Consider the following 13374-nt stretch of genomic DNA (forward strand, 5'->3'; position numbering starts at 1 on the left):
GAGAGTACATTTAGAATTGTTCTGGTCGGGCGTGAGGGTTGTGTGGGTTGGAGGGGTTCATTAAGCCAGGAGGAGTTGTGGTTGTAAATGGCTTTGTGTGTAATGGTGATGGCTTTGAACAAAATGTGGTAGGGGATAGGGAGCCAGTGAAGGTTTTTGAGGATAGGGGTAATATGATCTGATTTGCGTGAGTTGCTGATGATCCTTGCAGTGGCATTTTGCAGTACCTGGAGGGGTCTGATAGAGGAGGAGGGAAGGCCCAGATACAGGGAGTTGCAGTAGTTTAGCTTAGATGTTAAGGTGGCTTGTATGACAGTTTTGAGGTCATGGGTATGGAGAAGGGGCTTGAGTTTTTTTAGGATCATGAGTTTGTAGAAACCTCCCTTGATGACCGAGGTGATATGGTTTTTGAGGTTCAGATTGGGGTCGAGTAGGACACCTAAATTCCTTACGGAGGGTTGTGAGATGAGAGAAGTAGTCAGGGGGTCAGTGGGGGTATTAAGCATAAAGGTTTGATGGTTATGTATGAGGAGTAGCTCAGTTTTGGCAGAGTTAAGGGCGAGTTGCATGGATGTGAGAAGGTTTGTTAATGGAGGAGAGGCATTTCTCCCAGAAGCTTTGTGGTGAGCTATTGTGTTGTGGATGGGGATGATGATTTGGACGTCATCGGCGTATATGTAGAATTTTGAGTCCTAGGTCAGTTAGGTGGTGACAGAGTGGGAGGAGGTATATGTTAAATAGCGTGGAGGAGAGGGAGGAGCCTTGTGGTACACCTTGGGAGAGGGGGAAGCGGGAGGATTCAGATTGGCCAAATTTGACAGAGAAACATCTGTTATTGAGATAGGATTTGAACCATAGAAGTGCAATGCCAGAGATACCGATGTCGGTAAGGCGGGCAATGAGGAGGTCGTGGCTTATCGTGTCGAAGGCAGCGGATATGTCGAGGAAGGCGATGAGGAAGTTTTGGCCTTGGTCAAGGCCAATGAGGAGAGAGTCTGTGAGGGATAGGAGTAGGGTTTCGGTGCTTAAGTTTTTACGAAAGCCAAACTGTGCTGTGTGGAGTATGTTGAAGTCCTCAAGGTATGCCATGAGCTGTGTATTAACTACCTTCTCCATGATCTTAGAGATGAAAGGGAGATTGGAGATGGGGGCGGTAGTTAGTTGGGTCTTTGGGGTCCAAAGAGGGCTTTTTGAGGAGGGGTTTGACTATGGCATGCTTTAGGGGGTCAGGGATGGAGCCTGAGGAGAGGGCTAGCAGTTGATTAGGTCGGCTAAGGGTGGCAGCAATGTATTGGGGATGGAGATGAGGTTTTTGGTGGGTATAGTATCGGATGGATGGGATGCGGGTTGGATTTTTTTAAGGATAGTCTCAATTTCCTTGGGGAGTGGTGAGTTCTATGGTGTCAAGAGAGGCAGAGTTATGGTGGGTGATGGAAGGGTGGGGAGTTGGGAGGCTGTGGGGGGGGAAAACGGCAGGAGTATGTTGGATATTTTGTTGTGGGAAGAAGTGGGCAAGATCTTCGCATTTTGTGCTTGTTGCTTCTTCTTCAGCCATGATGGGGGGGAGGGGGTTGGTGAGTGCTGCTACATAAGAGAAGAGGGCTTTGGGGTTGAAAGTGTATTGGTGGATTTTGGCAGAGTAGTAGTCGCGTTTGGTATTTTGTATGGCTAGGCGGTATGCGTGTAATTGGGTTTTGTAGGAGGTGGAGCACTGAGGGGTGGGGTCTTTACGCCGTGCTCTTTCTTTGAGTCTAAGGTCGTGTTTCAGGTTGTGTAGTTTAGAGGTGTACCAAGGTTTGTTGTTGGTTGGAGAGGAGCGTGTTGGCGGGTGATGGAGGGGGCAGAGTTGGTTGGCTATGTCTTGGGTGGTGCTGACCCAGGAGGTGAGGGCAGTGTCAGGAGAGGAAAGGTCAAGGTTGATCAGGGATTCGGAGAGGGCTGTGGAGAGCTCCTCGGTAGTAGTACATGTTTGCGGTAAGAGAAGGGGTGGTGTTGTGAGGGTAGTTTGCAGGGATTTAGATGTGCCTATGGTGAGGTGGGTTTCGATGAGGGTGTGGTCAGACATGGAACCGGGGGTGCAGGCTGGTGGAGAGGGGGACTGGATGCAGGAGTTGGTGAAGATGAGGTCTAAAGTGTGTCCCATTTTGTGTGTGGGAGTGGAGATAGTTTGGGTGAAGCCTAATGCTTGGAGGGCAGTGAGGAGGTTTTCCAAGAAGGTGAGAGAGGGGGGTAGCGTCTACATGGAGATTAAAGTCTCCTAGTAGAATGGCAGGCTTGTCATAGTTTGTTACTGGAGATAAGTTCAATGAGAGGGGAGGGGTTTTGTTCGAGGAGGCCAGGGGGGGCGTAGATGAGGCAGATTGGAAATCCGAGGATTTGAAAAAATCCCGCTTCCCAATTTGGAGGGAGGGTTGATACTCAGGGGCTAAGTTGAGGGTTTTCTTGGAGATGAGGAGGATACCTCCCCCCTTTCTTTTGGGTCTGGGGATGGAGAAATATCATGGGAGGAGATAGGGAGTTGGTTAAGGATGACAGTGTCAGTGCACTTAAGCCAGGTCTCAGTGACTGCACAGATGTCTGGTTTGTGGTCATGAATGAGGTCCTCAAGGATATGAGTTTTTTTTTATTGAGGGAGTGGGCATTGAACAACATGAGGGATAGGAGTAGCGAGGCCGAGTAGTTGAGTTAGGGGGGAGGCTAGTATGGGGATGAGGGATTTGTGCTGGGTTGGGGGTTGTACGGAAAGGAGGGTGGTTGTCTGCGTGAGAGATGGTGAATACAGGGGATGGCAAATTTGGTGGGAGCGGGCTGAGCGTGGGGGGGCATGTGGGGGGTGTTGACTGGAGGGAGGCCTGAGGGGGTCGAAAAAGTGGGCAGAGTTGCAGTGGACTTGGAGAGGGGGGTATGTGGAGGAAGGTTGGGGAGAGGTCGGAGGCTGGGTACACAGGTAGAAAAAATGGTACAGGAAGAAGGTAGGTAGAACAAATCAGAGCCAGAATACAGTGCAACACCGTGTAACGGAGAGCAGCGCAGTGTAGCAGATCAGTGCAATATGGTGCAGCCAAATAATGCAGTACAGTGCAGCATAACAAAGTAGTACAATGTAACCAAGCAGTGCAAATCAGAGCGGGGTGGTACAGTGCATCTGGTGGAAATGGTACATAGTGGGGACAGAGGGTGAAAAGTGAGACGATATTGAGCAGCGGGTTATTGGCTGAGTATAGAGAATACAAGAACTTTACCTTCCTTGAGTGGGGACTCGAAGGCTGGAAGAGTTTACGGGTCGCACGAAGGGGCGCAATAAGGGGCAGGCCCCTTAGGTCACGCTCCTTCGTGCCCGCGATGCCCGGTGCGCGGCGCCGTGGAGGTGAGCCCCAAATTTAAAGGGGCTGAGGCAGGCAGGTTTCCCAGGCGCTGCAGAAACAGCGCGGCTCTTACCCTGTGATTGGGTCAGAGAGCTCAGGGAGGGCACGTCCGGGTCATGTGGTCTCGGTGGAGTGGAGAAGGTCGCAGGATACGCTGGGTTCTTCCCCCGAGGAGGTGGCGCCGATCGTGCGAGCCGGGCGGGCGGGCCGGCCGGGAAAGAGATCGCCGTGGAGGTGAGCCCCGAATTTAAAGGGGCTGAGGCAGGCAGGTTTCCCAGGCGCTGCAGAAACAGAGAGCTCAGGGAGGGCACGTCCAGGCACGTCCGGGTCACGTGGTCTCTGTGGAGCGGAGAAGGTTTAGATTTAGATACCTAATCCCTTAGGCCAGTGGTTCTCAACCCTGTCCTGGGGACCCCCCCAGCCAGTCGGGTTTTCAGGATATTCACAATGAATATGCATGAGAGAAAATTTGCATACACTGCCTCCATAACATGCAAATTTTCTCTCATGCATATTCATTGTGGATATCCTGAAAACCCGACTGGCTGGGGGGGTCCCCAGGACAGGGTTGAGAACCACTGCCTTAGGCTAATTGATGATAATTTTAGACTGCTACGTATAGTATATTTATTATTTGAGATTCAACCTTTTCCCAAAGTTGGTCTCAAGGCAGATTATAACAGATTTAAATGAACAGAAGCATTTGAACAGCTTACAGTGAGAATTGGAACTACAATTATAGTATTTGGATCTAGCAAAGGGAACCCATTTGTATATTACTTGGAGTCTCAGTAGTGCCCCTGTTGGTATAATAAAGTCCCTAGTTGGGAGTTCAGGCAGTGTCTTCTTCGAAAGTTTCTCATAAAAATAAACAAAGATCAACAAACAAGATGAAGGTGGTATCTTTTTATTGGACTAACATATATATACATTTATGACTAGCTTTCAAGAGCTATCTATCTTTCAATCTCAAAGCTAGTCACAAATATTTAAAGTTTTTCCAATAAAAGTTAGTACCTACAATTAGCTTATCAACTTTTTTGTGTATGTCCAAGTAGGCTAACACTGCAACTACACTGCGTTATTCAAAAGGACTGAATGTAAAGTATTTTTGAAAAATGCTGTAGATACTTTGCTCAGAAACCTTTTCAGCTTCATATATGGATTGTGAGATCTCATGTTAAAAGTATCAAGTAATACTATTTTAAAAGGGAAAGCATCAATATGATTTTTTTTTTCATTGTCAGCTATTTTATATCGTTGCCTTTATTGTGAATTTTAGACGATCTAATGGATGTCACTGGAAATCTGGACAAGCAGCCAGTGTGGGTAATCAAAACCAAGTCCGGTTACAAAATAAGGAAAATTCTGGAAAGGTAAGAAAATACATGATTTGTTAGAAACTTAAAAGAATCCAAAGTTTATACAATAGCACAGTGATGGCTAACCTATGACACGCGTGTCAGAGGTGACACACCGAGACATTTTGCTGACACACGCAGCCTTTCGTGGACTATCGGGAATTTTTTTTTTTAATCGGCTGTGCCGAGCCTTTAAAACTAGTTTTTTAGTATCCCCCCCACCCTCCAGACCCCTCCACCTCCCCAATGCCCCCGGGTGCAGCGATAGGCAGGGCCACGGCCCGAAGAAAAAGATCACGTTTAAACGCGCTGATGCTCCTCCTCCTTCCTGCCTGTGCAGCCCCGGAAGTAAACGTTGCCGGAGCCACTTGGGCTGGAAGGAGGTGAAGCATCGGCGCGTGCAGAAGAGGAGCAGCACTTGCGTTTACGGGCAGCCGCGAATCCCAAGAGGAAGAGGCCTGGTAGCAGGGCTGCCGCAGAGCCCATCCTGTGACGACCCGCGAAGAGGAGTCCCAGAGATGAGAGAGAGGCTGAGGGTCTGTAGAGGGTGTGTGTGTGTGTGCGTATTTGAGATGAGTTGAGAGATTGTGTGTGAGAGTGAGGACTTGAATGTTTGCAGAGACAGCATGTGAGAGCCTCTGTGTGTGAAAGAGAGACAGCATGTGACAGAGAGAGCCTGTGCTTGAGCAAGACAGCATGTGGGAGAGAGAGAGAGCCTGTGTGTGAGTCAGACAGCATGTGCCAGTGAGAGCCTGTGTGTATGAATGATTGTATGAGAGACAGCATGTGACAGTGAGAGCCTGTGTGTGTGTGAGAGCGAAATGCATGTGAGAATGAGAACCTGACTGTGTGTTTGAGGGAAGAAGATGAAGAGAAAAGAAACAGAAAAAAAGACAATATAAAGGAATTGGCAAAAAAAAATAAGAAAGGAAAAGGTGGGAAAAAAAAGCCTGTGACAAACCAATTAGAAAACTAAGATCAGACAGCAAGGTAAAAAAAAACAAAATTACTTTTAGTGATTGGCACATGTAATCTTTGGGAATGTGCAAGAATAGCACTTTCTCTATGCGGATCTCACAATGTACGAGATCAGCATGGAGAAAGTGGAAGCCCACGGGGCCTGCACAGAGGAGGCAGCAGAATGGGCTTCAGTGTCAGTAGCAGCAATCGGCACCTCCCCAATAGCCATGCGGCAGCAGTGACAGTGGCAGCAGAGGAATGAGAGAGGCTCCGAGGTTGCTGGCAAAAGAAAGAGAGGGGGTCTGCCTTTAGTGTGTGCATGTGTATGAATGGGACTCTGCATGGGGGTGTATGTGTGTGAATGCATGGGTGCCTGCATGAGAATGAATTGGTGCCTGCCTGGAGGATGGAGCGGGAGTGGTGTGAGTGACTGGGAGCCTGCCTGGGGTTCAGTGTGTGTGTGTGAGCCAGTGAGTGTGAGAGCATGAGTGTGTATGAGAAAATCCAGGGGAGTGAGAGTTTGGTGGAGGGGGAGAGAGTGTTTTAATTGAAGATTTAGCCAATGAAAGTCACTAAGCAGGTAAGGTAAATAATTATTTGTTTTTGCTTTATTAATAAATACAGAACATATATTAAAATAACTTTTTGTTATTAATATTAGAACATAAGAAAATGCCATACTGGGTCAGACCAAGGGTCCATCAAGCCCAGCATCCTGTTTCCAACAGTGGCCAATCCAGGCCATAAGAACCTGGCAAGTACCCAAAAACTAAGTCTCTTCCATGTAACCATTGCTAATGGCAGTGGCTATTTTCTAAGTGAACTTAATAGCAGGTAATGGACTTCTCCTCCAAGAACTTATCCAATCCTTTTTTAAACACAGCTATACTAACTGCACTATCCACATCCTCTGGCAACACATTCCAGAGTTTAATTGTGCGTTGAGTAAAAAAGAACTTTCTCCGATTAGTTTTAAATGTGCCCCATGCTAACTTCATGGAGTGCCCCCTAGTCTTTCTACTATCCGAAAGAGTAAATAACCGATTCACATCTACCCATCCTAGACCTCTCATGATTTTAAACACCTCTATCATATCCCCCCTCAACCGTCTCTTCTCCAAGCTGAACAGTCCTAACCTCTTTAGTCTTTCCTCATAGGGGAGTTATTCTATTCCCCTTATCATTTTGGTAGCCTTTCTCCATCGCAATTATATCTTTTTTGAGATGCAGCGACCAGAATTGTACACAGTATTCAAGGTGCGGTCTCACCATGGAGCGATACAGAGGCATTATGACATTTTCCGTTTTATTAGAGCTACAAATATCACAAAATTATGGATTTTTCTAGAAGTGACACACCACCCGAGTTATGCTTTGTCTTTTTATGAATTTTGACACACTGAGCACAAAAGGTTGGCCATCACTGCAATAGCATGTTGTTATGAGATTTTTAAAATATTGTAAATTGTATGCATTATTTTAGGCCTAACTTATGCAGCTTCTTATATATCTATATAACTTATGCTGCTTCTTATATATATATCAAATGTGAATATTCTCCTCCTCAGAAAAGCTGCCCTACTCATAATAGTACACTGGCAAAGCATATCTATTCCTTATATCCCCAGCCGATCTCAGCAACCTTTATATGTCTCGCTTCTCTATTGTTTTTCTTTGACTATTTTAATACTCTCCAGTTGCATTCGTTTAAAATCTTTCCTGTCTTCCAACTCCCATGTTTTTGCTCCCTGTTTAATGTAACTTTACCTTCTATATAGTTGTTAATTGGTTTCCCCCAGTTCCAATGTAAACCGGTACGATAAGACTTGGTCTTGAGCATTGGTATATTAAAAGAATTTAATAAAATAAAATAAATAAATATCAATTAATTTGATATTTATAAATATTTAAAATAATAAATATCAGTTAAAATATTCAGCACATATATACACAAGAAACAATAAAAAAACACTTCTGCACTGTTTTCTATATATATAGTTGTTTTTTTTTTATGTTTCTGTGTGTATATATGTGCTGAAGATTTTTGTGAGCTGTCAGATGGTAGAACCAGTGCAGATAACTATCAAATAATTGATTATAGGAATAGATATGCTTTGCCAGTGTACTATTATGAGTAGGGCAGCTTTTCTGAGGAGGAGAATAAAGATTGCATAGGTAGGAAAAGATGTTTCAGAATATTTTGAGTCATGACCTTCCATAGCACACAGCAGTTAATGCTTTGAAGCATGCTATGGCATTGTTGATTTTTTTTTTAATGGTAAAAAGCCCCCTTTATATATGTGTGTATTATTGCTGTTTTCTTCTTATATCCTCTGGAACCTGGTCAAATAAATTTAGGACAGAGTGTGTAAATGAGGTGGTGTGATCAAATTGTAGGTAAGTGTTTGGTTTCTCTGGGGACAAAGCAGGGATGGCAGTGCCCTCACATGGGTGACAACATCCAATGGATCCTGGCAATGAACTTTAATGTTTAAAGTTTCTAGAATTTTGACTATGCCTCACTGAGCATTCACCATGCATGCTAACATACCACACATTCATGCAGAGGTCCCTTCAGTCTTTTTTCTGCAGAGCTTCTGGATCTAGTTTGCCTCACTTCTCCTGCTTAGGCCTCTATTTGGATTTCTGGAAGCAGGATCATTTGTTGTACTTGTTTTCTAACCCATTAGTTTCCTTAGGTAGGTTTTTAGATCATTTCTAAGATTTTGTTGTTAGTCTTGGCGCTAGGTTGGCATCCCTTTGGTGCCTGGCAGGCTTTGATTGCTGTCCCTATCAAGTTGATTTCAGTTCACTTATATTTGGTTGAACATATCTGGAAGGTTCCAGCAAATCCCTCTGTGCTCCAGGGTCATGTCTATCACTACTAACCATCATGGCAAATGTGTCCTATGCCTAGGGCATCGCTTAATGTCCAGGGGTGTCACGAGTCTGCGGCCATGACCTTGAAAAGATAACTATCCTGAATGGAACTGATGGAGAAGCAATTCAGGTACTTGAAATCCAATCCATCTGCCATCAGAGGCATTGACATGGAAGGACCTCTGAGCTGCACCAGTGGAGGATGTCTGACTGGCAATGGGAAAGCCATCTGTTCTCTCTGTGCTTCCATTGCCTGACTCTTCCAGTAGAAGACAATGATGGGTTCAGTCTCTTCATCACTGGCATTGAGGGAAGCCGAAGAAGCATTGGTATCTGTTTCCATTGATGTGCAATGCTGGGAGCAGGAATGGTCCAGTGGCTGCTGAGACACTCCCCCCCCCACATACACACACACCTCTTCCAAGCAGTCTCTAGTGGTGAGGAGAGCTCATTCTTTCAAGTCCTGAGATTCACAATTAGCCTTCACAGGGCTTGTTAGCCACCAATACACCTTGATTTCCAAGGAGAACGTGACCACCTTCTTGCATTCCAATCAATGTTGGCATCAGCTGTTTTCATCGAGGAGTTAAAGAACATAAGAACATAGAAATGCCATACTGGGTCAGACCAAGGGTCCATCAAGCCCAGCATCCTGTTTCCAACAGTGGCCAATCCAGGCCATAAGAACCTGGCAAATACCCAAAACTAAGTCTATTCCATGTAACCATTGCTAATGGCAGTGGTGGCTATTCTCTAAGTGAACTTAATAGCAGGTAATGGACTTCTCCTCCAAGAACTTATCCAATCCTTTTTTTAAACACAGCTATACTAAACTGCACGAACCACATTCTCTGGCAACAAATTCCAGAGTTTAATTGTGCGTTGAGTAAAAAAGAACTTTTCTCCGATTAGTTTTAAATGTGCCCCATGCTAACTCATGGAGTGTCCCCTAGTCCTTCTACTATCCGAAAGAGTAAATAACCGATTCACATCTACCCGTTCTAGACCTCTCATGATTTGAAACACCCTCTATCATATCCCCCCTCAGTCGTCTCTTCTCCAAGCTGAAAGTCCTAACCTCTTTAGTCTTTCCTCATAGGGGAGTTGTTCCATTCCCCTTATCATTTTGGTTAGCCCTTCTCTGTACCTTCTCCATCGCAATTATATCTTTTTTGAGATGCGGCGACCAGAATTGTACACAGTATTCAAGGTGCGGTCTCACCATGGAGCGATTACAGAGGCATTATGACCATTTTTCCGTTTTATTCCATCATTCCGGTTCTAATAATTCCCAACATTCTGTTTGCTTTTTTGACTGCCGCAGCACACTGACCGCCGGATTTCAATGTGTTATCAACTATGACACCTAGATCTCTTTCCTTGGGTTGTAGCACCCTAATATGGAACCCAACATCGTGGTACATTATAGCATGGGTTATTTTTCCCTATATGCAATCACCTTGCACTTATCCACATTAAATTTCATCTGCCATTGGATGCCCCAATTTTTCCAGTCTCACAAGGTCTTCCTGCAATTTATCACAATCTGCTTGTGATTAACTTACTCTGCCACAATTTTGTGTCATCTGCAAATTTGATTATCTCACTCGTCGTATTTCTTTCCAGATATTTATAAATATATTGAACAGTACGGGTCCCAATACAGATCCCTGAGGCACTCCACTGTCCACTCCCTTCCACTGAGAAATTGCCCATTTAATCCTACTCTCTGTTTCCTGTCTTTTAGCCAGTTTGCAATCCACGAAAGGACATCGCCACCTATCCCATGACTTTTTACTTTTCCTAGAAGCCTCTCATGAGGAACTTTGTCAAACGCCTTCTGAAAATCCAAGTATACTATATCTACCGGTTCACCTTTATCCACATGTTTATTAACTCCTTCAAAAAAGTGAAGCAGATTTGTGAGGCAAGACTTGCCCTGGGTAAAGCCATGCTGACTTTGTTCCATTAAACCATGTCTTTCTATATGTTCTGTGATTTTGATGTTTAGAACACTTTCCACTATTTTTCCTGGCACTGAAGTCAGGCTAACCGGTCTGTAGTTTCCCGGATCGCCCCTGGAGCCCTTTTTAAATATTGGGGTTACATTTGCTATCCTCCAGTCTTCAGGTACAATGGATGATTTTAATGATAAGTTACAAATTTTTACTAATAGGTCTGAAATTTCATTTTTTAGTTCCTTCAGAACTCTGGGGTGTATACCATCCGGTCCAAGTGATTTCCTACTCTTCAGTTTGTCAATCAGGCCTACCACATCTTCTAGGTTCACCGTGATTTGATTCAGTCCATCTGAATCATTACCCATGAAAACCTTCTCCATTACGGGTACCTCCCCAACATCCTCTTCAGTAAACACCGAAGCAAAGAAATCATTTAATCTTTCCGCGATGGCCTTATCTTCTCTAAGTGCCCCTTTAACCCCTCGATCATCTAACGGTCCAACTGACTCCCTCACAGGCTTTCTGCTTTGGATATATTTAAAAAAGTTTTTACTGTGAGTTTTTGCCTCTATAGCCAACTTCTTTTCAAATTCTCTCTTAGCCTGTCTTATCAATGTCTTACATTTAACTTGCCAATGTTTATGCTTTATCCTATTTTCTTCTGTTGGATCCTTCTTCCAATTTTTGAATTAAGATCCAGCAGGTCTTGGAAATTATGTTGTAGGGCTTTGGTGCCTTGGAATTGAGGGTACCAGGACTGATATGACAATCCTTGAAATGCTGCTTGAGTCCCTTTCACCTCCCGGTGGCCAGATACCATCACCAATGCAGATGCCCTTAGGGGGATCAGAATCAAAGCCTACCACCCTGTTGGTGATCTCCAGCCCATTGGGGCAGAGTTTTCCCTGGGGTGTCAGGGTCCAGGCAAAAGCAGCCAAGTGCCTCCCTCTCTCTGAGACTTTGACTGAGATTCAGGCACTGATGGAGTGCTCACCCTCAGCAGATCACTGGGAATTAGACTGGGAATTAGACTATGAATTCTCATGGGGGTACGGCTATGGATCAGTTAACTCCTCTGAAGAAGAGGAGTTGGTTTATCCCCTCTCAACCCTCTCCTCCCCCAGACAGATGGAAGTCCCCTCCTGAGGATCTCTTCTTCACTGGTTTTGTCTGCAGAATGGTGGAGGCCATCCCCTTTACTTTTCAGATGGTGGAGGAAACCAGGATCAAAATGCAGGACATCATTAGTCTGTGACGCCATCTAAGGAGGTTTGTGGCAGTCCCAGTCCACAAAATCCCTTCAATACCTGCAGTTGAGGATGTGGGAGAACAGACTCTCTCTGTACTACTATAACAAGAAGGCAGATGTGGTTTACCTCATCCCAAACTGCTCAGGATTTGAAGCTAGAAGATACCACACCAGTCTATGGTGGTAGAATCCACTCTCGAGAGCCAAGACTGAAAGAACCAATGCCCCCAGGAAATGAGTCTTGGACTATGGACACTCTTGGGAACAAAAGGACCTTTTAGGGAGCTATGTTGAGCACATAGCCTCTTATCGCTTTTCATGAGCCAGTAAATGCAGGACCTATTGATCAAAAATCGTAGTTAGAACATATAGAAAGACATGGTTTAATGCAGTGGTTCTCAACCTTTCTAATGCCGTTGACCCCCGCAATACAGTTCCTCAATGTTGCGGTGACCCCTCGCCCCGCCCTCGCCCCGTGAGGGTGGGGTGAGGGCGGGGCTTTGGTCATATGGGGGCGGGGTTATGGATGGGGTTGGATTTTAGTGCCACACTTATCATTTAATTATGACATTTATAATGTGAATGTAACTCAACTCACCATAGGTTCTCACAATGCATGGCACACTGACCCATGATCGTCACCGGGCTATATGTAAACGTACAGTTTGTATCCACAGGAACCCCCCTGACCCACAATAATGGATTGTAAAGCAGAATTATGGACATTCCCCCATACAACTCACCCTACAAAAAAGATATTCTGGTTCTAGTGACATTCTCAGTAACAGCAACTCAAACTCCTTCTATTTCCCGGCTCAATAGCCCTACTTATGAAAAGACAGCAGTTTACCACCAATGCATGTCCTCTGAGAAAACACAACAAATAAGACCGATACAAACGCTTACATGCTAGCAAAATATCTTCATCTCGGTACCAGACACAGAAACCGACCTAACATACTCCCAGGATCTGTAGTAATGCACATAAATAATCCGCACACAGTTACACCTGTATTATGGAATACACTCAAACAGGAGCAACCCTATCTATGAAAAGGCCAACACTACCAAATATTAAATCAGGGTCCTAAAAACCAATACACCTCTTATTAGGAAAAACAGAACTAGCAAGCAGCTATATATCCCCACACAGAAATAATTGTAAAACTATACTAATAAGCAGAATAAATGTTTCAAAACAGCTATGAACATCCAACAATTTTAAAAACTCATAAAAACTATTAAACATTCTCCAAACACCAATAAAATATTTCAAAAAAGCAGACATCACACAATTAAAATGGCAGGTCAAGAAAAATAAACTTAAAAGCCACCTTACTTACCCCCTCCAGCAGCTCTCCTACTCCCCTTCCCTGCAGGCCGTTGGCACTCACCAGAAGCAGCAGTAGAAGCTAAGCTCTATACTCATGGTCCTCTTCCTTAGTGCCCCATGTCTCTCACACACACACACCATACCAGTCATGCCCCCATGACCAGTTTCTGTCTCTCCACACACCAATCATCTCCCAAACAGTCTTTGGCACACACACACCAGTCACCTTCCTGAACAGTTTCTCTCATGCCATACACACACAGGC

The 13374-nt window shown here is 44.8% G+C and overlaps 1 protein-coding gene across 16 annotated transcripts in view; it reads left to right on the forward strand.

Annotated features, from left to right (window-relative positions):
• ZBBX (zinc finger B-box domain containing) overlaps positions 1-13374 on the forward strand; it is an 881823-nt gene that overhangs the window by 132414 nt on the left and 736035 nt on the right. For all 16 annotated transcript variants that reach the window (XM_029616113.1, XM_029616112.1, XM_029616111.1 and 13 more), the window contains one exon: positions 4648-4741. In XM_029616113.1, the coding sequence (XP_029471973.1) occupies positions 4648-4741 (94 nt within the window). The remainder of the gene's footprint in view (positions 1-4647; positions 4742-13374) is intronic.

Source organism: Rhinatrema bivittatum, chromosome 9 (assembly GCF_901001135.1).
Source record: "Rhinatrema bivittatum chromosome 9, aRhiBiv1.1, whole genome shotgun sequence".
NCBI lineage: Eukaryota > Metazoa > Chordata > Amphibia > Gymnophiona > Rhinatrematidae > Rhinatrema > Rhinatrema bivittatum.